At 33.7% G+C, this 27,565-nt stretch overlaps 1 protein-coding gene across 1 annotated transcript in view; it reads left to right on the forward strand.

Annotated features, from left to right (window-relative positions):
- The first annotated feature begins 232 nt into the window (after positions 1-232).
- The window catches only part of LOC150084940 (aminopeptidase NAALADL1-like), a 98,642-nt gene continuing 71,309 nt past the window's right edge, over positions 233-27,565 (forward strand). Inside the window, exons 1-6 of the mRNA XM_090376397.1 lie at positions 233-399; positions 6,973-7,126; positions 10,024-10,152; positions 14,553-14,675; positions 18,751-18,940; positions 25,394-25,487. Of these exons, the coding sequence (XP_090232523.1) occupies positions 233-399; positions 6,973-7,126; positions 10,024-10,152; positions 14,553-14,675; positions 18,751-18,940; positions 25,394-25,487 (857 nt within the window). The remainder of the gene's footprint in view (positions 400-6,972; positions 7,127-10,023; positions 10,153-14,552; positions 14,676-18,750; positions 18,941-25,393; positions 25,488-27,565) is intronic.

Below are 27,565 nucleotides of genomic sequence, written 5' to 3' on the forward strand. Positions count from 1 at the left end.
CCAGTTGCTATCGTCGAACCCTTCATTCACGAAGTAAGTCAATGCTGTTATTTGAACCAAAGGTAACAGTAATTTCTTTAATAAAAAACTGCATGGTAATTTCTTTAATAAAAAATACATTCCTTTAACATTACTGATGTCCTAATGTTTTTGAGAGGATAGTATGTATTCAGTACAGTACAAGTAATAATTTTTTTATTCAGGCTAACATCGTTCATTTCTTTTCAAGAGAATGGCCCTGTTTCAAGAATTTTTCCTCGCTGTTCTTCTTATTTCTTTTCTGAATGCCGATGCCTTACAAAGAGAGGTTAAACATTTCAGTGATCTTTTCCAGAATGATCGTATAATTCAACAATTTACAGAAGAATCATCTAACGAAAATATAAGGAATAATCTGAGGTAAAATATTTTAGCAGATAATTTAAATTAAAATTATGTTTTAGCAGTCATGTTATTAAAATAAAAATAAATTATTCAATTTAATAATTTATTTTGAAAAGTTAATGGACTTCGATTTTGCCACAAATGGAAAAAAAAAAAAAGAAGAAAAAAGTAAAAAGGAATAATTAAGGAATGTAAGACGATTATACTCTATATTTATACTTTTGTGTCATCAATGAATTTAGTTAAATTTAAATGAAATCATTACCATTCTTCACCCTTGCAACAACCAAATGATTTAAGTAGGCAGCGAATATAGGATACAACGAAGGTCATTTTGCGTACTTTGTTGTAACCTTTGTCCTATTTGACTAGTGTATACAAGCGTCCTTGGTGACATTATTTTATTAATGTTCAAGAACGTCCTCTAGTTTCATTAGATTCGGTGATTTTTGAGGCCTATCTCGAATGTGTAGATCCAGATGTTCTCGCAGATTCTCGCTTTGACTAATGTCCAACGATTGTGCATCTACAGAACATGCTGCATATTGCTGAAGTGCTGTGCTTACCATTCTTGCATACTACGTACCTTGTGAACTATGGCAATGGACCAGTGGTGTAGCTACCATGTAGGCAGGCAAGGCAATTGCCTCCGGGCCCTTTAGAGGCCCGGCGTCTTTGGCTGTCTCCTCTTTTTGCAATTTTCATTTATTAAGTAGGGAGGGCCGAACATGTTCTTTGCCTCCGTGCCCGAAAAAGGGTATCTACGCTACTGCAATGGACCATTCATTCATAATGGCGACAGTGTCGCCATTATGAATGAATCTGTTCCACATTATTGTTCAGATATTCTATTCAGAGGGATGGACCTAGAGAACAGCAGTACTGATTTGCTGCTTAATTGCAATGTGGGCTTCTAATTTGAGCGATTATAGTAAGCGAGACATTTGTGGTCCGGTTGTGCAGTATTTAAAAAGTAGTACTTATTCTTTTTACTGTTGGTTTTCTCGTTGAAGACCCTATTTATTTATTTATTCAGTTGACTGCAAGTTACACTAGACAGTGTCAGTTAGTGTGTATGCAGCTTTCTCCCGAGAACCGGCGAAAAATTTAACAGTATGCTACCAATACACGGTGAGGAACTCTGTTATAATGCCCCTGCAATAATGCACCCACCGCATGAGCACCTATGATCACATCTCTCGTGAGATCGTTGATGTTGTTTGCAGTTTACATGGTATACTTTAATGGCTTCACCAAGGCACTGTAGCTCAACTTAAAGTATTGTACCTTGTATCATGTCACAGATATTTAATTCGCCTACAACGGAAGACATGAGGATATCGGAACTCTGTATCCTCCAAACAACTGGCATAGCACTGTATATGCATCCGTTTTCCCTGGAACTGGCGAGAAATTTAAGCGTGTGCTAAAAATCCTGGTTAGGAAAAATCAGATGAGTGTTGGGATTAAGATGGGTTACAAGTTCATTTCGAACTATGCTTATCTTAGCTGTTTTTAAAAATTATACGTCTCTCTTGTGAATTTTGATGTGCTAATGTTATTAAAATCGACCAAAATGGGAGTAGCTTGCTGTATTTTCAAGAAACTCTATAAATGTATTTCATTAAAACAATTTCTTCTCAATCTAGCACATTCGGATAATCTATTGCTTTCCGCGTTTCTGAAAAAATAGGCTGCAACCCTAGTTCACTCGGAGAAGCTAATTCTTCAAAAAATAAGAATTTTTGAAGTTCGAAGCATACATATTAAAAATTTGAGACGACCCTTGCTCGCACAAACTTCCTCTGGACTTACTGCTTAATGAACTGGCGTTTAATCCCCCAGCAAACATAATTTCAGAGGTGGAAATAAACCTGCCTTGGGTTTTATTACAAGAATAAGAAAATTATGCATAATTGTAAATTTAAACAGAGTGGCGAAACTACCATACTGCAAGGTCCATACTGAAACTACCATACTACTATACACCACGGGATGGGGCTACTGATGGTTGTTAAAAATCAAGTAGAATTGTTGGTTAATCTGTGTGCGCGTGTAGTACAGTGGCTATAACTCCTCTCCCCCCCCCGATTGAATGGAAAAGGTCCGGTTCTCATCTCGTAAATGGCGCTAGAAACTTTTATGGGATTTTTTTCACTTCATGGCTAAATTAGTCGGTCTCAGGCGAGAATGACAGGGTTTTTCGTCTAGCAAAACAGGCAAACCACCAGAGAACACACGCAATTTATAGACATAATATACGAGGAGTGGTAGGAAAGTATTTTTTTTCTCGGAAAATTTTATTCCTACAACTATGCCTTTTACATCAATTAACCCTCAATCATTAATAAACACTTATTTTTCCACAAAGTCACCATCATTTTCTATGCACTTCCGCCATCTCTAAGTCAGATGCTGTATTCCAATCCTGTAAAAGTCCTTACTCTTGCTCAGGAGGGCTTCGCGAACACTGTGCTTGAGTTGGTCGTTGTCTGCAAAATGGATTCCACTGAGTGCATGCTTCAGCGGGCCAAAGAGGTTATAGTGGGAGATGCAAAATCCAGGCTATGAGAGGGGCAAGGAAGAACATGTTGTTTTGAATTTTAGAAGCATCGGCGACTAAGACCATTTTGCTCGGTGTACACTGTCTGTAAATTGCATGTGTTCTAAGGTCGATTTTCTGTTTGCTGGACGAAAAACCCGAGTTTCTGGAGAAAAAACCATGCTGCCCTCGCCTGAGACCGACTAACATGTTGTGAAAAAATACCCATAAAAATTCCTCCATCATCGACGGGATTCGAACTCAGGTCTTTTCCACCCGTTGTGGGAGAATGGCGATCCTACCAACTGTGCTACCAACGAAGGATAAGGAAGAACAATGCACTGCAGTTTTGCAATGGCGTCCATCGTGTGCAGACTGGTGTGGATTCTTGTCATATAGAAGAAGAACCTCATTAAGGTTTTTGTCCGATCGAACTCTACGGAAGCAGGCTTTCAATTTTTTTCAACGTTTCCGTACATCGATCTGAGTTGATTGTGGGGCCACGCTCCAAGAAGCCCATCTTTGTCCGAAACACTGTCGCCATGACTTTACCGACAGAAGACTGTCTTTTGAACTTCTTCTTGCGAGGTGAATTTTGATGGTGGCGTTCGATCAACTGTCTCTTCATTTCAGGGTTATAATGGTGGATCCAGATTTGGTCACCTGTGACTATGCATGAAAGAAAAACCTCTCCTTCACTCTCGTAGCGCTGGAGAAATTCCATACAGGAGACTTTCCTGGCTTCTCTGTGCTCGTGCATCAGCATATTCGGGACCTACGGGGCGCAAACCTTGTTGTAGCCTAGTTCCTTTTATGATGCTTATTACAGAAGGTTTCCCTATACCTACTGCACCGCACAATTCGTGTGTTTTGATGCGGCAGTTCTCTTTGATCAGCGCGTCAATCCGGCTCTTGTTGTCTGTTGTCACTGATGTTCTGGCCGAGCGGTTCGGGGCTTCTCAACAATGTCTCTTTCCCGGCACTTCTACCGGTTGGTGGTGCAAGATATTTGGTGTGGTTAGCAGACAGTGTAGTATACCCAGGCCCAGCTCCACTTGACTAGGAACGGGTACCAAGAATTAAAACAAATTACACAGGTGGTGATGGTCGTAAGTCCGGGAACCGGCTTAAACAGGAATCCATATACATATACACTTTCCCCACTCTTAAGGTGCCCTACCCATCGTCTAACTGTACAGTTTTGTCACCATAAGCATTTTTGAGACCCGTATGTATTTCGAAATTCAATCATCACTCTTTGCTTGTGACGTACTGTATATCTGTAACATCCACCATTTTGAACTATCCGTGCGCTGCACTCACGAGACCGATCACAGCGCCACTCAGTATGGTGAAACTAGAGGCCTCTAGTGACGACTCAGCAACAGACGAAATGATCTATGGCGCCACATTTGAAAGCAAAAAAATTACGAGGCATTGCTTTCGTAGCGGTCCTCGTATGTAGCAAAATTTTCTGCTTAAAAATAAAAACATAAAAAAACTTTAAAGCTATAAGGAAAAGCTATTTTTCAGTCTTTCAGAATTACTGAAAATACGCCATGAATTCCCAATGCAAATAGAGAGCGATACGCAATCTCTGTTAGAATAAGTTCAGTCGTAAGTCGGGGCCAAACACTCCGGCTCTGTCGAGCTATGACCTATAGTGAAGGATTACCCGAAAATTAATAACTGATAGTTTCCTATGTAAAGGAAATATAATATTTTGAATTGCTAAATGGATCCAGATTGGTGAAAGGAACAAAGGGGTACTTTGCCAAATTCTGCAAATTGCAGCGTCTGGAGACTAGGCACCTGTGGGGAGATCTGATTGAGATGTTTAAGGCCTTGAATGGATTGAGTAAACTAAATGTTGATGGCATTCTTCCTCTTGCTGAGACTACACACATGGGAGGGGTGCATAAATTCAAGTTGAGGAAGGATGGTTGCCATCAGCCAGTGGTAGTTGATTGTTGGAACAAACTTTCATCTTGTTTCAAATTTGCTTTCTTGCATCATTTACTACTAACAATATTAATGTTTATTGAAAAATAAACATTTAGCATAATTGAAAAAGCAAAATATATATATAATAAAATTTGTTATATATATAATTTGTTGATTTATTAAGAAAAATAATAAAAAAATAATTAATTTGTAATATTACATTTTAATTGAGCTCTTAAGATAACTTCAATTACTCCCCTCAAATTTGCTGAATTGCCCCTGGATGAAACTAGGATAACGTCTTTTGGAATTTAGTGTTTTTCCCTCCCATCATTTGGAACTTACTGGTTTTCCATAAAGGTCATAAAAACATCAACAATTTTATAATTTCAAAATTTTAAAAATTAATTACTTAGATAGTAATTAAGTAGATTACTTAATTGCATTTAAGTAGACCTTCCTGTAGAGTAGCCAACTGTTTGTTTTTGACATGGCAATTGGCTGTATCATAGCATGGACAGATGGAGCATTCATCGTAGGTATTTTTCTGCTAGAGATGTGAAAATGAAATAAATTTTAAACTGTAGGGAGTGCAGTATGAACTGTTTTCCCTGGGCATTAAAGTATCTATGACTAACCTTGAAGGCTGGACTTGGCTTTGATTTATTTGAATTTCTCATGTTTTCAAAACAAAAATGGCTAGAAGTTGCACCAGATCATAAGAAATGTAATTTTAGAAAGTAAGTCTGAGTTAATAAATATTTATTTTGTTTTTTTGTAGTGTTTTAATTCTTGATATAATTTGTACTTGGGTTTTCTGCTTTCTTTAGTAATGTACAAAATATATTTTATAATGGTTAATCTTTAGAATATGGGGTGCAGTCCCATGGATTTTTGCAACGAGAACTGATTGGCAGGTCTAGCTCCGCCCACTGATTGTTCTTATAGGCTGTTAATCACCATGGTTTTCTGTTTGCCAATGCCAAGTTTGACTAAATGCCATTTTCCTAACAACTATAGCTGGCAGAAATATCATGTACAGACCTGTGGACTCTGGTTTTTTTTAATAGACTAATATTCAACTAGTTAAAAAAAGGTTAGGTCCTTAATCTTTAGTGTGTAATAACGTATACAGCCATTTTTTTGCTTGAATCTGCCCTGAATTAGTGGTAGAAACTAACTTGATATATTTTCACTAGCTGAATATGGAAGTATATATTACAGATGCCCTATTTCACTTGAATCCATCCAAAATTATTGGTGTAAACTAACTTAGCCTTTTTTCACAAGTGAAATTTTTGTCTGTTAAAAAAAATCACAGTTCACAGGCCTATATATTGTATTTCAACCACAGTGATTACCAGCCTATGCGAGCAATCGGTGAGCAGAGCTAGACCTGCCAATCAGTCCTTGTTGCAAAGGTCCATGCGATTGTGCCCCATATTCGGAAGTTTAACTTTTATAATTAAAAATGAAACTCTCACAAAGTTAAACTTGTTTAATTAATTTTTTATTTTTTTTTCCTTTCATTCTCCTAACATCACCCTAGCAGCTAGCACAATGGCTATATTCACTCTTCAGTGATACCATGCAGAAAAGGCCTGGGTTTGATTTTTCGAATGAGAATGGAAGGAATTGTTATATATATATATATATATATTTTTTTTTTTTACATTGTGGGAAAGTTGTTTAATTTTGTGAGATTGTTTTCGCCCCAGGAAACTTGATCATTTTTTCCTACAGAACAGGTAAACTGAACACGGAATTTTCAGACAATGTACTGGTGCTTTCTGGTGTTACTTGCACCAATGCAAATTCAAAATAGCCAATATCATCGTATGATGTAGAGAGTGCAGCGACAGCAGGGCCCTGATATTGAAGTGGGGGAAGGAAAGAAAAGGAGAAAAATGAAAAAAAAAAATTACATAAAAAATAATTTATTATGTTGCACGAGGGCCCAAGTTCATAATGATAGGCCACTGAAAACAGTTCAACCCAAGATCCAGTACAAACTGAAAATTAGAAATAAGTATTATCCAATCTCATTGTCTGTCTTGTATTATAAACAGCTGATGTTTTTTTTTTTAATGTTATTTTTTCAGAAATTTAACATTATTGCCTCATGTAGCTGGATCTAACCAAGATGAAGAACTTGCTCTATATGTTGCTGACACATGGAAACAGCAAGGTTTTCAAGTAAAAGTGGTTCCATATAAATTTACTTTGCCCTATTCGGATATCAATCGACCTAATGAGGTAAAGTTAAAATAGCCATTTTACATAAATGGTGTGCAATGTTTTGTTTATGAGAATGTATGATTTCAGCAACAGCCAAACTTTTAGGCTAAGGAATAATTTTGAAATTTGTAATTCAAAAATATAAATTTTATTAGTATCTAAAACAAATTTTAAAATACTGTAATAAATTATTGGTTTGGTAAAACAGTGCATTGCCTTTTTAACTGACATTGTGCTTAATTTCAAGATGTCAGTGAAAAAGTTTTTAACCTTCTATTGGTAATATGGTGTCTGATAAATACAAGCTTTTTAAATTTTTCTGTAATTTTTTGAAATTTGTTAATGAAATTAGATCATCCCATTGTACTTTTTCCCACCAATGTGTAACTGATTATTCAGTATTTTCTGTTTTCATTTCAACATACTATGAATTCCAAGTCATTAAATTTTTGTTTGGTATTTAACAGACACCAGGTGAGCAAATGCATCTAACTTTCTTCTAAGCAACTCCCATTCCCACATGGCATCTGTGAGATGCAGCATGGGGATGGGAGTTGCTTAGAATGGGAATCAAAGCCCTATAGCATGATTAGACACTTAGAGGTTTCTGATCTTGCCATAGAGCTTTGATTTTAATAGTTGACAAAAATATAGACATTCACATTGCATCTGGGTTTCAGTCTGGAGGATCAGCAATCTTAAACTCTAAAAAATATGATAAAAACTTTCTTTATTATTATTATTACGGGTTTCTCTCATTTGTTTTCATTCAACATTTTTAATTGGGTTTAGCAAATCATAATTAATAGATCATTTTAAATTCAGTAAAAAAAAAAGCTAAAAATTAATTTTTTTTTATTAAAACAAAAAAGAGATCACATAGATGCTACGTAAGTGTCCTTGTTAAAATTGAGTGTACGAGTGATGGAAGGTAATTTCTTACTGTAATGGAAACACATTAACTAAAACACAAAATTTAACTTATATTAACTAATATAAACTCTAACTTATATTACTGTATTTACACTCATATTTCTCATATAATGATTGTGCTCCAGTTTTACAGTAGAAATATGTGTAAATTTTATTTCCCCTTAAAATTTGCACATTATGATTATATTGAAAATTACATGTTTCTACAAGCAATGTATTCACTTTTCAACCTCTGCTCATGTTTTCATGAGGAAAGGTTTAAAAGTGAATTCATTTGGAACTGCATGAACAAAATGTAAAGAAGCATAAAGGAACTATGTAAGTATAGGTAGTAGTGTTGGGTATTTGTAATATGACCGGTAATGAGTTTCAGCTTAACTATTAGAGGCAAGATCACCAGAGTTTTATAAATTAAATTAATTAATTTTAAAATTAAATAATAATTATAAATTAATTTTTAAATTAACAAGCACCCCATACTAGTTTACATTAAATATTAGTATTAGTAATACTAATACTAATACTAGGTTACAGAAAACCATCATCTCTAATACCTTTGTTGGAACTGAAGCGGATCAGGTTGTAAAATATGAAATTTAGTAAATTGGAATGGGGTGCTTGTTAATTTAAATATCTCGTTTTTAATAATCATAAGTATATACGTGATATTACTCTTCATGTGACAAACTGGTGTGGCATTCTGGTATGTTCTGCCCATTCTGAGCCACAAAGGTTTCAAATAGCCATTTGGAATAACTAGACCAGTCCAAAACAGTATTTTAAGTTACATAAATTTCTGTAAATAGGTATCCCATCTTTATTAAAAAAGTTGGGATCTTAACTAGACAGTTAAAAGAATTAAGTATTAAAAATGCTTTAAAAATTTCTCATATAAATTGTTTCATTCCTATTTTCAGACAGAGCCAGCATGAAAAGTGTCACTATTACAAAAGCAAAAATAGTGTACTCCTGTGAGTTGAACATTGCTGAATAATTTGTTTTTAAATGCTGAATGAAACAATGATATAGTGAATCATGTACTGCTGAAAATAACCTTCACAAATAGGTACAAATATTTACCCTCAAAAGACTTTAAATGTTGAGTTCTCCCTGCCAGTATTATGGTTTTGCTGTTTGTTGCTCATTTGAGAGATCTGAGTTCAAATCCTGTTGGAGATTGGAGGAATAATTAAAGTCTTCTTCAATCAAGGATGAATTATCCAATCTGAAATGGAGGAATAGCATTTTCATCTTCGAATGAATTATCCTAGGCTTTTCAATCTGCACGATATGTAAATCGCCCCATGAACATCTGGCCTTGGATGCCAAAGTGCTTTATAAATAACTATGCAGCAAAGTAAAGAAATTTTCTGATGATGCCTAGTTCTGCAATAGTGTCACTAATTCAATAAAATTTTAAACATGTAGAAAATAAAATTGCTTGTACAATGCTAAAACTCCTGTAATGAAAAAGATGGAGATTATATCAGAAATAAATAAAAAAAAAAACATTTTTATTTGTTGCTTTTTTTTAATCTATATAATTTATTGCTTTTCATTATATCAACATTACTTTTTGAAACACCTTTGTATAATTGGAATATAAAGTTTTATAGGTTTTACTTCTTGAGCATTTAAAAAAATTAATTACCAACCACTGCTCAATCTTGGTGCAGTCATTTAAAGGGAATATCATCTTTATAAATAAAACTGTCCACGTGCGATGTGGGTAGTTATAAAAGTACTAAATTTAACTATAAAACATTATTATTTATTTTAAATAAAACGATATAGATACTTTTTACTGACCTCAAATTTTAGCTATAAATAAATTGTTGTTTCCTTTTGAATCACCTTTGCAGTAATGCATTTCCAAAATAGACAAGTGGCATACAGTATTTGTTTCTGACTAGTTATACATTCTCTTATACATTTCTTTTTGAACTGCAATATGTATTTATATCTTGTTTTATGTATTTTAGATATCTATAGTTGATAACAATGGAAATGTGTCAGTTACCATCAGTATAAATGAGGGATGTGACTCTACAGATGATCTGAATAAGCCGATTCCACCATATGTTGCCTTCTCTCCTAAAGCAGACATTATAGTAAGGTTAATTTACTTAATCTTTTTTATAAGTTAGTCATAAAAAGGAAGTCAGATTATGCAACTTTACAAAATACATGGTTATATAGATATAACACCTTATAAACAACAATTGTAGTAGTAGAGAATATTAAAAAATTGTAAAAATGAACATCAACATCAGAGGCAGATTACCCACTAGCGTGCACCTAGGGCCTTGCATATAATAGGGGTCTCAAAATGAAACATAATAATAAACAAATAGACATGAGTAGTATATAAACTGCGAACATATTTCTAAAATTGTCACATGATAATTTATCACATTTTGGAAGTAATTTAAATTTCCCACTAGTATGCGATTTCAGTTAAAGTTTGTACTTCAGCCACTAGCACTACTAAGAACAGCCATATTGTTTAAATGTTTATACAGAAAGTATACTGTACAAGTCATGGTGGATGCGGAAAGGTCAGAGAATGACCACCGCATATCCCGGAGCAATATGGCCTTAGTTGCTAATGCTTCTAAAAATCAAAATATATATATATATAACAAGTCATGGTCAACAATTACTGCATCTAGGTACTTATGATATTGTGTTACACAATATCAATTTTTGTGCTATAAAATAAAATAAAAATATGCTATTTATTAAAATCTTAAAATATAAAGAATGTAAGTGCCTACATATATTACATATTTGAATATTTTGAATGCTTTCATTTATTTTTTTTTAATTTTTATTACATTCATTTATATTATTGTTATTTCCATGAAAAATGAAGTGATCATTTGATTCAGGAGCACAAAAATGAAAATGACAGAAAAGAAAAGGAAAGATTGGCAGAAGCAAAAAAATTAAATCACTCATTTTTAAAAAATTCTAGCTCTGTAACAAAAAGAAGTACATCTGAAGGGAAAAAAAAGTAAAAATCAAAAAACAGGAAAGTACAACAAACAGTAAAATAGAATTAATGGAAAGTATAGAAAGAACTGGAATTAAAAACTTAAATTCAGAAGATGTAATTGATGTTGAGAATGAAGCAAATAAAAGTATAATAAATTATCCAAATGATATTGCATTATGGACAAAACCTTTTAAATAATAATTCCATTAAATATGTTTAATAAATCCACCTACAAATGTAGGAGACATTACTTAATTGAAAATTGAATATACAGAAAAGAAAAGAGTTTACTGCAGGAATTTACAAGATTCACATTTTTTTTCTGCCAGAAAGCAAATGACGACAAAGAAAAAGGCCCATATTTTCTGAAATGAGTAAGTATGTATTGTTACATTTACAAATTATTTTCTACATCACCAACAAAACTTTCTAATGGTTTGAAAAATATAAATAATATATTAAAGGAACATGAACATTCTGAGGGTCATATTACATTGATGTACGTTTTCCGAAAGAGAACTTCAGTTATATTATGTTATGTTATTTGGAGCATTAGCAACTAAGGCATATTGTTCCAGGGATATGCGGTGGTCATTCTCTGACCTTTCCGCATCCTCCGTATTTGGTGGTCATGGGCTCGAACCCCGGTCTAATCAGCAGTGCGTGTGCTACGCACTGCTGCTCCTGCCCACCTGGCTATGGAGGCGCCTAAGAGAACTTTAGTAGCTGGTTATATTGATACAGTGCTGACTAAGCAAATAGAAACAGACTAATTATTTCTGACAAGTTTTGAAGAGAATTGTTGCAACTTAAGCTATTATGAACATTAGGTATTGTTTTTAGAGGCCATAGAGAACTTCTGTTTCTAATAGAAAGGGAAATTTTTTGAGCTGTATAGAATATCTGGCAGAATTCAATACTTTTCTTAAAACACATTTAGAAAGATTTGCTAATTATCACAATTTGTGATGAATTAATTGGTATAATGGAAAACGAGGTTAAAGATAAAATCATTTTAGCTCAAAGAAGTCATGTATTTTCTGGAATTGTGGATTAAACTCCTGACATTACTCATGTTGATCAACTAGCATTTGTTCTGAGATACATAAATTGAGAAGGTAGTGTTTGTGACAGGTTTGTGGATTTTATTCCAATCAACAAACATAATTCTGAATATTTAAAAGATATCGTTTTGAATATAATACACAAGTTTTTCCTTTGATGTTAAATATTGTATGGGGTCAGTCATATAATAATTCTGGCAATAAGTCATATGATTGAGAAAACTATGGGTATATTAAAGGAGCTTTGAAAGAAATAACTATAAACAGTGATGAGAAACCTATAGGCAAAATAGAAGCACAAAAATTATTTAAAAAAATATGATAATTATGAGATTGTTTTGCTCACAGTTCTTTGGAATAAACTCTTGCAATGAATTAATAGCACAAATAAATCTCTTCAAGATCTACAAAATAAGTTATGGAAAACAATAAAACTGCTAAAATCTTTATTACAATTTATTTCACATATTTTAAATAGTTTGAAAATGTTGAAAGAAAAACTGCTGATTTAATAACTGATAAAGAGTTCCTAGAGTTTAAAGAAGTAAAACCCAGGGCAAAAAAAAGAAACTTACAATATGATGAACCATAGAGCAATGAAATAAATTTACCTGAAAAAAAAAAAGCTTTCATAAGTTTGTTTGTTTGGTTTTTAGGAGCATTAGCAACTAAGGCCATATTGCTCCGGGATATGCGGTGGTCATTCCCTGACCTTTCCGCATCCTCCGTATTTGGTGGTGATGGGCTCGAACCCCAGTCTAATCAAGAAGCGTGTGCTACGCACTGCTGCTCCTTCCCACCTGGCTACGGAGGCGCTTTTCATAAGTAATGTACACAGTATTATTTGTGACAAGCTTATTTGTTAGATAAAAGATGTGAAGTTTACAGTAATGTTATGGACAATTTTCAACTTTTTTTAAATCATGCATGACCAAGGATGAACTTAATATGTGCATTGCTAGATTGATTTTAAAGATTAGGTAATTCATTTTCTAAAGTTCATTAATGAAGAGAATTTTTGTTAATACAATTATGATGTATAAGATAGATCAATGTTTCCTAATGTTTAAAATTATTAAAAATATTTTAAGCATTCCAATTACAAATGCAAGCAGGGAACGATCATTTTTAGTTCTTAAGTGAATTAAAAATGATTTGCACAATAGCTTAACTCAAGGCCATCTGAGCTGTTTAGCTTTTTATTTATTGAAAATAAATACAGAATAAATGAAAAATACCGAAAATAAATGTTTATGTAGAACTTGGATATGGAATTTGCGCAAATAAAAGCAAGAAAAACAATTACTAAGTAAGTCATTGTTTTTTAAATTATTTTATTCAGTTACTGTATTGCTATTATTTACTACTAATTACTCAATAACTTTAGTGGATGTTACTACTGTCATTTGTTATTTATTTATATTTGTATTTATTCTATTATATATTTAAAGACTAAATGCACAAGGCATAATTACACGTGGGTTTAAATTAACTATATAATATCGGTGTAGATACACCATAGTTAACCAATGAAATTAAACTACTTATGTAGTGTAAAGGCATCATTTTAATTAACCTGGTATCTCATTGTGAAGGTGGCCACAATATGAGATATAATTAAAATGATGCCTTTACACTACGTACTTAGTTTAATTTCATTGGTTAACTATGGTGTATCTACACCGATATTATGTAGTTAATTTAAACCCATGACTAAAATTTTTCCCATGACTAAAATTTAAACTTAAAGGGAAGAGATTTAATGACATTTTGTAAATCCAACAAAAATCACAAGTGATAATATTCTAAATATTTCTAGTAATACAAAATTGCTGGACAAAGCATATTGTCTGACAAGGGGATCAGTTTGAAGGGGATGTCATTAAATAATAAGTAAGTCTGTAAATTAAAAAACAAATGATTTCACTTACCAGCTATTTCATGGCATCCCTGCCGGAGTACTGTCCTTGCAATTTTGTGACTCTAGTTTTATTACCTGTTGCAGCACACTTTTTATTGTTGTGAATGACCATGTAGCAGCCGTTAAGTGAAACTCTCTCTTATGTTGCAAATTATTGCACTTTTGTTCACGAATGTATATTGGTTTTGAGAGCCTGCTACAGTTACTAGCCCCTATGTTAAAATGTTATATGATAGAAATGATCTATCATTTCTATCATATTTATATGGTTACTTTTTTTGCACTTCTGGATTTACTTCACAGAATAAACTTATTTCACATTCCAAAGGTAAAGGAGAATACACCTGTTGACTTGTTTATATAATGAAAATGTGTTTTAAAAATTCAATATAACTACATTTAAAAAAAAAATACAATTATATCTTCCATTCAAAACTATTCTTATTTTAATAATAAAATAAATTGTTTGCAGATATTTTTATTACATAATTATTTTATAGTACTGAAAATGTTATTATCGAATGTTAGGGTGATCCTGTGTATGTAAATTATGGATTGGACAAAGATTATCGTGTACTAGAAGCTCTGGATATTGATGTTCGTGGGGCAATTTGTTTTGCTAGAGAAGGTAGAATGGGTGCATCATATGTGGTAAGTGAATTTATTTTTATTAAACTGTGTTAGTAGAATATACACTGCCTGGCCAAAATATTAGAAATCAAATGTCAATTTGTCTTGTTGGACGTTTCTGTTGAATTCTATGCAACATTGATTATAATAGTGACCGAAAATGTATCCTTAAGTTCTAGTTCCTTCAGTGATGAAGATTTGCTTATCACATATCCATATATTTTGCATTATAATATGTCCTCGAGATTTTCATTGAGATTCAGATTTATATCTTAAATTTTCATATTATATCTTAAGTTTTACTAGGATGTCACATGGCAGTAGCCAGTTAACAAAGACCTGTTAAGTTTATTTACCACAATATTATTAGCCACTTTGAAATTGAAGCCTATGATTTTTTCTGTAGTACTTCAAACTCAGGATTCTATGTTTTTATTTTTCTTCACTAAACCAGTTCCCACTTTTTTAAGAGAAGTATGCTATGGATCATTTTAATAGCTAGGTAAGCAGCTATGTCACATTACCAGTTGGATAAAAATTTCAGTTTTCAGGGAATTTGCCATATTATTATTGATAACAAAGATAAAACTCACTGTAGTGGCCTTCTTTTATTTTAAAGTACTGTTATAAATTAAAAGATCTTCTCCAAAGCTGGACAGTAACATTTTGAATTGTGTCTTTATCAAGACAAGGACATATAGGTGACAGATACATGGTTTTAAGCAATGAGCATTTATCTATTTGTGGAAGTTCTGATTATTTTCCAGGGTGTGATTAAGTATTGTTCTTGTGCAGTTCCAAACATCTAAGATAACGAACAAGAAAAAAAAAACATTAATGGAATTAATTTATTCTCGAAGGCAGTGTTTTTGAAATTAACAGCTTACAATATATTTCTGGAATTAATTTCATTAATATAGTTCTAAAATTAACAGCTTACTATAATAATTGGGTTGATATCTGGTATTGAAATTTTATTGAATGTAGAATGTTTCGGCACCTCAAAGCTGGGGAAACATTACATTATAAATTTGTTTTTTTTTTTCTACTTGATCAAATTTAAATATAAATTTAAAATTTCAATTTTAAGTACCTCTTAAAAAGTTTGTAGGTAGGGATGCACATTTTAAAATCTCAAAAGCAGGACATAGTGAATGGCACATTATAGCCTTTTCTGCTGATGTGCCATTAAAACCCAAACCAAACCAAACCAAACATACAGAAAAACTCTGCAACACAATTTTAAGTACCTCTTAAAAAGTTTGTAGGTAGGAATGCACATTTTAAAATCTCAAATCCCTACAACTATTGTAGTCACATGCAATCCTGTGCAGGGACTATAGTTGCTAGTTTTTTATGTTGCCAGTTGCCAGCTTGACTGTTGAACAGGCTCTGTAAAAGGCTATATTATATAATTATTTAAAATGCTTAGAATTTGAAAAAAAAAAAAAAAATCAAAATTAAAATATACTGTAAATCAATACCTGTTTGTATTGTTTATATGCATATTATATCTTAAAACTATTCAGTAAAAACCTACAATAATTGTAAAATGGCATATGGTAAAACAAATGCATTGCATTATTGTTGCTGAACTGCAGTATTATGTCACTGTTCAGTTTCCTATGGTCACAAAAATGTAATATGATTTCTTGTGTGGTATCATCCCCTTGCTTTAGCTTCGATTTTGGATTTAGTTTATACATAGATATAACAAAATAGTGTCAGGTTTAATGTTGCTGTTTCAGTGCATGGATGTAATTTTTTTTTAAAATATCTTTAACTGTTTTGCATTTGCATAATGAGTGCTTCTATCAAAGCTGAACATGTTAGTGATAATGAATCTTCTTCTCATAAACAAAAAAGATTAGAAACTGTGACTAGCTGAAATATGCTAGATATTTTGACTGGTTGGCATTAGATAACAATCCAAATGTGTATGATATAAAAATTTGCTCATCTTTTTAGTGTAAAATACAATGGAAACAAACCAGTAAATCACCATGCTTACAGCAAAAAGTACAAAACCACTTTACAAGCAAGAAACACATCAGACACTATTCATTTTAAAAAAAAAAAATTCAAAAGAAGATGAGTTTGCAGATGTTAAAATTAATTAAAATTAGCTAAAATTAATAAAAAATAAGATATTTGTTTTCTCCTCATTATAATCATTTTGTGTCATAATTTGTCTAATTAAATTAGTGCAATTATTTAATATAAAATTCACTATCTGGACTGTTTTACTCTAAAAATATGCATACAGTTTACAGTGTTTAATTGCTTTCATATGCTGTTTTTTTTTTTTTTTTTTTCAAAACCAGTAGCCTTATTGAAAGCCCATTTTTCTTTGTAAAATCTGTCAACCCTAACAGTAACCCATGAACTCATGCATGCTTGTATCATGAGTACATACATGTGGGAAAGTTATCTTCTGACATATACTGTATTTTTGATAATTTACATAAGAAAATCAATAAAAAGTTGAAAGCAGGATTTTTGCTGTCCTGCTTAGCTTAATGAGGGACATGGGATTTGCATTTGTATAATGATTTTCCCACTCAAATCAGGACAGTAGGCAACCCTAGTTGCAGGGGTACACAGAATGAGTGAGAAAAATTAGTTTTAAAATTAAAATATCAAATTTTTAGTATTTAATATATAATAAGTGTACATTAATGATAATATTTTATTACATATCATATAATTGGCAATGTTAAAAACATTAAAAAAATATAAAAATATATGAGAAAAAATAAAAAAATATGAAAAAAAATACTTTGAGACAAAAAGGGGAAAACTTGCTAAAAAAATACAGAAAACCAAATGAAATTAAGTATTAGTAAAGGCAAAACAAATTCATGTAAGGAAACTAGACTGATTCAGCTTCAGGCTTAAAAATAATGAGAAAAAAAGAATTTTAGATGCTTCCAGGAATCTGTCTAACCCTTCCTTCTATTTAGAGGACCACTCTAAATTCTATAAGTTCTATAAGATTATGTGGTAATTTATTCCAATTAATAATCTTTGGATAAAAGAGGACTTTCTTATATCAGTCTACAACTATTTTGCCTTAATTGAAGTATATTACCTGTGGTTTGTGCCATCTGTTAAAGAAAAAAGATATCCTCATCAGGGGTGGGCAGAAGGGAATATGCCCCCCCCCTCCTTAACCAAAAATTTGAAATGAAAGAAAAAGGACGCAGGAGGTGTTCTAAAAAAAACAATCAAAACCTTGATCACCATACCCCCCCCCCTACGATGATACCTGGACCTGGTCGCCATGGCCCTTATGATGACACCTGGATATGTCACTGATCCTCATTATTTTACACAAGCCCATTATGGCTTTAAACGCCTTAATTAAGTCCCAATGCAAATGTCTGGTCTCAAGAATTTACAACCCATAGTTTTGTAGGTTAAAAAGCCTTGAGACGACACCATATAACTATCTTATTGCTCTTTTCTGTGCTTTTTTCAGCTGATCTACATCCTTCCTGAAAGGGGTGGAATTCCATACTTGTATATGGTACTCAAGATGTAGTTTAACCAAGGCTTTATGTAATGACACTTCCTATATCTCTGTGCAGTAAGAATGTCTATGTTTTAAGCATGGACTTCCTTGCTGCACCATTAATCTCTATTTCTAGTTCTGGCTATTATGGATATTATGGCTATTATGCATATAAAGATTTCTATAAAGGGAGATCTGCAGATTTATATTCTATTTCTGCAAAAATATTCTATATATGAAAAATATATTCTATTATATATTTTGTACAATTCCTTTCTAATTTACTTTTGATTTTATAGCAATATTTCATATTAAATTCCTACATGAAGAAAATGGCCTAATTTATTTTCAGGTGTTGCATTTACATCATATCCTGCAAAAACCACATCAAGTTGAAAACCCATGTTCTATAGTTGTTTCTAGATCAACAGTGCTGCAACTACTACATATTTTTTAATAGCATCAGGGTTTTATTTTCATCTTCAATATGATTATTAATGCTAAGAATGAAAATTAAATTTTATTCAGTGTGATTATTCTCAGCTTTTACCTTGTAGGCTGATATTTTTTTATTTATTACAGGCATATGAAGCAGCAAGAAGAGGGGTGGCAGCAATTGTAATTTTTATTGATCCTCAAAATGTGGCACCTCAGGGTACATCCCAAGAAGATGTATATCCTAATACATGGTGGCTACCCAAAAATGCTGCAAGAAGGTTAAGTGCCTTATCAAGTTATGGCGATCCTTTAACACCTGGGTACCCAGCAGTAGGTAAGTTGAGTGGAGGAGGAAGAGCTTTGTAATTATTATTATTTTGTTGCCAAATTTGAATATATGTTAGAAGTAATACCTCTGTGGTACAAGATAATGGCTGTGTTTATTGCCACCCATTGAAAAAAAACTGAAAATAAACATAAGTAACTTATGGCTATAAGAGCTATAAAATGTTATTATACATGTACGTGCAGGACATAACTTCATTGTGTACCTAACAGTGAGAAAACTAGATTTGCTATTGTGTATTGATCTCATATTGGTGTAATTTCAAGAGTACACCAATATGAGAGTATTGGTTTATTGTTGAAATCAGAATCATCTTCCTGAGATATGAAAGGCTTGACATTTATGTCCTTTATGATTCTCATAATACACAATTAACTCAAACACAGACTTTGAAAACACTGTCTTGTTGATTTCTTTGGCAACTACTCATGTGCATTTCTTTTTTTTTTTTTTTTTATGTGAACCCCAAAACACGAGAGGTATTAGAACCTATAGTACTTAGTACCATGCTTGGGTTGGAGGTTGAGAAGACGAAAGAAGATATTTGTTGACATTGGACTTGAACTTCTGTAGATTGTAATTTTCAGGAAATACATATGAAGGAAGGTTGTTCCAGAAAACGGCAGTTGAGTGAATAAATGAAGAAGATGAAAAGTTGGTTCTGTGGATTAGAAGTTGGACAGTATATGGATGTTGGCTGGTGGCGGCACGTGTTCGGACTGTTTTGAAAGAGAGAGCAGGAATTATAGAAGCCAATTCAGAAGAACAGTGCCCATGGAAGTATCTGTAGAAGAGGCATGCAGCAGAAACAGTATGTCTATGAGAAAGCGAGTGGAGAGACTCTGTTAGAGATGAATCATTAATTAACCTAACTGCCCTCTTCTGAATGGAATCAAGAAGCCTGAGAGAGGTTTTGGGGGCACCACCCCAGATATGGGAACAATATTCCATGGTGGGGCGGATTTGCGATTTATACAGAGTGAGCAGCTGTTTGGAAGAAAAGTAACGCCGAGAGCGAAAGAGAAAACCAAGTTTTTTAGATGCAGAGGAAGCAATATTTGTAATGTGCTTGTGCCAAGAGAGATTAGAAGTCAGGGTAATCCCCAAAAGAGATATATCATTTTGCCTAATAATCGGAGTGTCACTAAACATAAGCAGAGGAGCAGAAGAATCCTTTTTGCAAGATATAAGACAAGATTGAGTTTTAGAAGGGTTGAAATCAACTAAGTTGTCTTTGCCCCACTGGAGAATTACCTGAAGATCGGCATTTAAGGAATTGGTAGCAGATTTTCGAGAAGTTGAAGCTGATTGAGCAGGACAAGGTTTCTCAAAATGGAACGTGGAATGCAACTTGCTATCATCAGCAAAACTATGGTTAGGATTTCCAGTTAATGGAAGAAGGTCATTAATGTACAAGAGGAAAAGAGTGGGGGAAAAAACTGAACCTTGGGGGACACTGGCGTTAGTGGATAAGTTAGAAGACAGAGAGCCATCTACCATCACCCTCAGTGAGCGATCTGAGAGAAAACTGGATAACCAATTACTAAAAACAGTTGGCAAACCATAAGATGGAAGCTTGTTTAGAAGACCTTTATGCCAAACACGATCAAAAGCCTTTGAGATGTCAAGAGCAACTACTTGTGTTTCACCGAACCTTTCCATTGAATTAGTCCATAAATGGGTAACATAAGCCAGGATATCACCAGTGGATCGACACTGACGGAATCCATACTGGCGATCGTTGATCAGACGGAAGGTTTCTAGGTAGTTTAAGAGTTGGCGGTTAATTGATTTCTCCTTTACTTTAGAAAGAGTAGAAGTAATTGCAATTGGACGATAATTGGATGGGAGGGATTTGTCACCCTTTTTAGGAACTGGCTGGATATGAGCAAATTTCCAAGCAGAAGGAAAAACACCTTTGGAATAAGAAAGTGAAAAAAGGCGGCAAAGAATAGGAGTAAGTTCAGGAGCACAGGTTTTGAGAACAAGTGGAGAAATACCATCAGGACCTGGAGCTTTCTTAGCATCAAGATTCATCAAAATCCTTCTGATATCCTTTTGACGGAAGACCACAGGAGGCATTGACTGGAGCGTGTTGGGAATGGTGGGAGGTATTTTACCAAGATCATTAATACATGAGCTGGAAGAAAAATGGGATGCTAGCAGGTCAGCTTTATCCTTGGCTGAAGTGACAACAGAACCATCTGGTTTGGACAGAGGTGGGAGCAGAGATGGGCAAAAGTTGCGGCCAATAGCTTTGTCAAGAGACCAGAATGCTCGGCTACCATTAGGGCAAGAAGCAAGTTTTCTACTCTTAGCCTGTTCAAAGTCTAGTTTGGACTGATTAATAACTGCTTTACAATTGTTGCGAGCTTTGGTGTAGGCAGAAAATGAAACTGAAGAATTAGAAACAAGCCAATTACGATATGCAACATTCTTCTCTTAAACAGCCTTAGCACATTTATTGGAAAACCAAGGTTTAGATAAAGGACGAGATTTTAAACTGGAGTGTGGGATAAAGGATTCCATTCCTGCAAGAATAATTTCACTGACATGAACTGAACAAACGTTGACATCAGAAGTTTTGAAACAGTAGTCCGACCAAGGAAAAGGAGAAAAGAAGTCTCGCAGGTCATCCCATTTTGCATTCTTGTAATGCCAAACAACACGAGGTTGGGAATAACCATGAGATAAAGTTTCCATTGGAGAAGAGACAATCACCAAGTTGTGATCTGATGTGCCTAAAGGACCTCTTACTTCAACCGTGTACTTAGAAGGGTTGTTTGTGAGAAAAAGATCAAGCGTATTTTCTGTATGATTAGGATTTTCCGGAATTCTTGTAGGTAAATGAACAATCTGTGCTAGGTCATTAGTAATTGCAAAAGCCTCAGCATCTCGACCTGCTGGGTCGGTGTGACTAGAAAACGGAAGCCAGCTGGAGTTGTGAACGTTAAAATCACCAAGGAAAATTACCTCACTGTTAGGAAAGTTGGACTGGAGAAAGTCAAGTTGCAAAGAGAGGAAGTCAAAGAGCTCCAAGTGATTAGTGGAGTTGGGAGAACGGTAGAGACAACAGATGAATTTGACACAATGAGGTAAAGAGATTTTAAGCCAGAGAAGATCAAAGAGAGGAGATTCCAAATTTCCAAGTCTCTGACAGGGAATATCAGAATGGACATATGCACAAGTACCACCTTTCAGGTGAAAGGAATCATACAGCAAATAATTTGGGCATCTGAGATGAGCAGTAGTTGAATCAACGGATAACTGAGATTCTGTCAGAAAAAATACATGGGGTTTGGCAGATTGCAAGTGGAAATGGATATTTCCACTTGCAGTTGCCATTTCTCAGCCCATCTGCCCAACTTTTCTATATCCTGTTGCAGTAGACTTTCTGGTACATGCTGAACATCTTTAATTTTTTCACACCCAGTGGCAGCTATGCCAATGCAGTGCTTTGGGGCCGACGACCAAAAGGGGACCCACTGCTCTCCTGCCCGAAACAGAAAAAAATTAAACAGTAAAAATGTAAGTTTTTTAGTTATGTTTATGATAAAATTTACTATGTCTATAAACAACAATTTTTTCACAATAATTTTTTTCATAGCTGCTGCTGCTTCCAGTGAAATTTTTAAGGATTTTTACCAAAAGAAATATTTTTAGTGGGGTCCACACTAAACCTTGCATTCGGGTCTGCTTTTTCTATTTACGACATTGTTCACACCTCCAGTATAATTTCAGAATGCACTTTCTTTCTTCAGATGTTAGTTGATTATTCTCCATACTGAATGGATCACCAGTTAATCAGCAAAATAATGGTTTTGGTTTTTAATAAAACTTATTAAATAAACAAAATTATTTATTTCAACTTTAAAATGAACAACTTTTTATTCAAATTGGTCATTATGTCTACAAAATATGGCTATTTAAGGTATTTGTACATAATTCTGACTCACTCTCTATAATAAAACTAATCAGATAATTATAAATATGTTAAGTAATAAAAGACTAGTCAAAAAAATGGGCAGTTAAAATTTGTAGTGCAAAGCAATTCAAGTTCATTTATAATTCTTAAAATTAATTTGTGTAGAAAATATAAGGGGTTCTTTCTGATCCTTAAGTGATAGGGAATTAATGTATGAGCACCATTCCAAATGTGACTGATTATTATAATTCAGATTTCTCTAAAACATAACTACCTTCTTACAAAGGACTTCAATATTCGTTTAATTTTAAGAGTATCAATACCCGGTGATGACCAAATCTGTGATCCATTATCATCTGTTACATCCACTGAGCACAACTTTCACTATTACAGTAAAAGTACTCCTCCTGGATTATTAGACTTCCATTCACTATTTTCCACCATGCTATCTTATTTCCTCTTAAATCTATAGCTGTTTTAGTAAGTAAGCCTTCCTTTATCAAATACTTGTTTGATACCATTAGTGATCTGTCCCCATGCCTATTAATAACCATTTTTGCTTTGAATATCTATTAGTTATTCTCACTTCTCTTATCTTTTGTATATGCCCTTACCATCTTAAGTTTACTCTTAAGATGTATTTTTGGGATTGGATGTTACTTACTGCAAGAGAATTTGCCTGTTTTTTTCATTTGTAATATTACTTCCATCTCTTCATCCCATTTATTTTTCTTAAGCCCCCATTTCATAAGATTCAAATTTTTAATCAATTCCTTTATTTCTTATCCAGTTCTCAGCTCTCTGGTTAAAATAAGCATCAAAAATGTGTTATTAATAGGTAATTCACTTTTGCACCAGATAAATTTCTTCATCTGGCTTCCTTCACTTCCTTCTTTACTTACTGTTATTTGGTTTTTAGGAGCATTAACAACTAAAGCCATATTGCTCCGTGGATATGCGATGGTCATTCCCTGACTTTTCCGCATCCTCTGTATTTGGTGGTCATGGGCTCGAACCCCGGTCTAATCAAGAAGAGTGTGCTACGCACTGCTGCTCCTGCCCACCTGACTACGGAGGCACCCTTCTTTACTTATGCTGCTGTTTATTTGCCATGTCTAATTGTTCATCTTATTTGAACTGTGTTCCTAGGTATAAATAAGTTAGTTGATGTGCACAGTATATTACATTTCAGGAGCATTAGCAAATTGTAATAATTCATGATTTATAACAAAAAAAGAGCAAAAAGCAACAACTTTTATGTTCAAACCAAGAAAATTTTGTTTCTGTGCATCTGCCACATTGCACATTCATTCCTAAAACCAGCCCATGGCAACAAACAATATCCAGTGCTTCAGCTACAATATATGGTATAGGATAGCTTATATGATATGTATGAAAAAAAAAAATAATAATAATAATAATTGCTGGGTTTCTATTGGTCTAATTTTAATCAAATTTGGAAAAGCTTAACAGATCTTTGTTAACAGTTTAAAATATAAAATTTTGTGAAAATCTGTCCACTGGGAGTCAAATTGTTACATGTGGACTCAAGGGCACACAGATAGACAATAGGTGCATTATATTACTAACTTTTTCAATGAGTTATTTAATGTACACTCAGAACTTTCCTTGTCTCCAGACTTTTGTTTTTGTGTGGCTGATTTTCATAAAATTATCTGTAATCTTTGTCTAATTTATTCAGATTCTTAAAGGTCTTGCAAGTTAGTATTAGTAAGTAATATTTTTACAGCACGTGATTCCAAGAAGTAACTATGAAATAACAAACAGAACAGATTTGATTAAAGGAATAAAGGCTACAAGAATGTCTGAAAGTTTTATTTCCTAAGTAGCACTCATTCCATGTGCACAAATACTAATAATACAACTGGCAGCAATAGCACAATATGGTTCAAATATATGACAATGGTGGCAATGAATAAGAAATAAAAATATGTCATAAACTCTATAACCATTCACAGTATTCATAGATATGCAGTTAAGAAAAACATTTCTCCAAATATACTATAATTTATTATCTTTTAAGTGTTATTTTGTTCATTTATTAGAAGAGACAAAGAGTAGTTAATTCACACAAGAATCTCAAATTGGGAATATTCAGAAGTGACAGATGTTATGATTTGTAAAATATCCATCCAAGAATAGTCAGGGAAAAATTGGCAGTTTACTAGTTGGTTACTCTGCCAAGTGGATTGTCACTGAGCAACTCACTGGAGGGTTTCCCTAGCATGAATGCATTATCTGCACACTGTTGGTACTGAATCATGTATTGCTCTTGATAGCAAATGGGGCAATGTCAGTAGTAATCATTACTTTATATTAAAAGCTTCCCTGAATTGAGTTGCTTGTAATCCTAAAATTCCTCGAGATAGCATTGGCCAAACATTTTTTTAAAAAAATACTTTAATATCTTTTTGCATATAATAAATTAACTTTATATTTTGTAGCACTGGAAAGGTAATCAGTTTTATTATAATTTTTTCACTGTATTGATTCAGATGATGCATTTCGTTATCCTTTGGAAGATAGTGATAAAATTCCTAAAATTCCCATTCAGACCATTGGATATAGAGATGCAGAAACTATATTGAGGTAAGTATAATTTAATTTTCAATATATGGGATGTTTCAAAATTGCACAGAACAAATATAGGAGCATATTCTTCAGCTAAAAATAAGGAAAAAAGTTCCTATAAACATATGTGTCAAAAGTCTTTATTCTCAATATATTAAATCATAAATTACAAAACATAGATGGTGCCTCCATAGCCAGGTGGGCAGGAGCAGCAGTGCGTAGCACACACTTCTTGATTAGACCGGGGTTTGAGCCCATCACCACCAAATACGGAGGATGTGGAAAGGTCAGGGAATGACCACCGCATATTCCCGGAGAAATATGGCCTTAGTTGCTAATGCTCCTAAAAACCAAAATAACAACAACAACATAACAAAACATAGAAATAAACAAATAACCCTCTAAAAGGAAAATATCTAAAGCAGCTGTTCAAGGTAACCTCCATATTCTTCAGTGCAACAGTCAGCACAGATGAACAGTTTCAGTAGCATCCAAAATGCAATTTCTTAGTTTGTTTTACATATTAGCAATAAACCATGAACCACCATGAACATCATAGAATAAACTATGGTGTTCATGGTGGCCATTGTACAAGTCCTTTCCAACCAGTCCATTGGTTATTGCACTCCACATTTAAAAAGTCAGAAACATCATGGGGAAAAGTGGGATGTACCATCAACCATCAAGCATAATCACATCATCTTCTGCTGATTTTCAAGGGATATGTCTTCGAGTAGTTCCAACAAATTATCCTGCAGAAAATGTAGATATGCCACTCTAGAAAGCCTTGCTGGTAAAAAAAAATAAGGACTAATATTAGGAGCATAGTAAATAAATTTGATGAATTTGTAGTACTGATTAAGTCATCAAATGCATTGTAGGGATATCAGAGACATAGTTTCGCTCAGACATAAAGGATGCAGAATTTAAATATGGGGAATACAATGTGTACAGAATGGACACGTTAAACTCAAGGCAGTGTATAGAGTCGACAGAAGTAGTGCAATGCTGAGTCAGTTTGGTGTGGCATAAGAAGTGGGAAAACGAAAATGAGAGTAGGAGTGTGTTATAGGCCTAATGAATGTGATTAGTATAACAAACAACTATACAGAGAAATGGAGTGGGACCAGTAAATCAGAATGTCTTATAATGGAGGATTTTAACTTTCCAGATATTGACTATAATCATAGGTTGACCACTCATTCACTAGCAAGGCTTTTGTGGATTTATTGGATGACTGTTTTCTACAGCAGCAGCAGCATGTTAGACAGGCAGTAAGGGGAAGCAACACTCTTGGTCTGATTATCAGCAGTGATTCTTTGTGCATTATGAATATGCAAGTAAAAGACCTACTGAATGTCAATGATCACAGTGTACTGATGTAAGATTTACTTAAAGATATAACTATTGTCAAAAGTAAAGGAGAGGACTTTTTCTTTCGTAAGGGTAACTACAATGGTCTCCAAAGTTTTTAAATTCTGTGCAGTGGGACCATTTGATGATGTTACCAACAGAAAATTCTAAATGGGAAGCAGTCAGGGAAGTAATTGTAGAAGCTACTAGTCTTTTTGTAACAACTAAGATATACTGTTCAAAGTTTAGACCTAATGGATGTCAGATGAACTGATGATCCCTGTGGCAGAGAATAAAAAAAAATGCATGAGATGCATATAAATTATCAGGTGATACAGAAGCCTATGATAGCTATAAACTAGTCTGTAATCAAGTCACAAAGGAGGTTAAGCAAGCTAAGGCAGATTATGAGAAATTTTTGGCAAAGAATGCAAAGATAAACAGCAAAGACTTCTTGACTTACACTCAGTGATCACTGAATTATGACCATCCCATCCATAATGGACTATGCTGCATAGCTCGCAATATAAAAAAAACCAAATAGCTTTGTATGCTACAACAGCAGTAATTGGCATCTGGTCGTGCAAGTCAACAAGATAAAAGTAGCAGTTATGGAACATGATAAAGATATCAGAGTTTCAAAAGGGCATGATTGTGGGAGCTCATGCACCAGGTGCTTCCATATCAGAAGTGGCATGTCTTGTTGGTTGCTCACAGCTCTCTGTGGTTAAGGGTCAAACTAC

The sequence above is a fragment of the Mastigoproctus giganteus genome, chromosome 6, assembly GCF_048544385.1.
Source record: "Mastigoproctus giganteus isolate SK-2022 chromosome 6, ASM4854438v1, whole genome shotgun sequence".
Taxonomy (NCBI): domain Eukaryota; kingdom Metazoa; phylum Arthropoda; class Arachnida; order Uropygi; family Thelyphonidae; genus Mastigoproctus; species Mastigoproctus giganteus.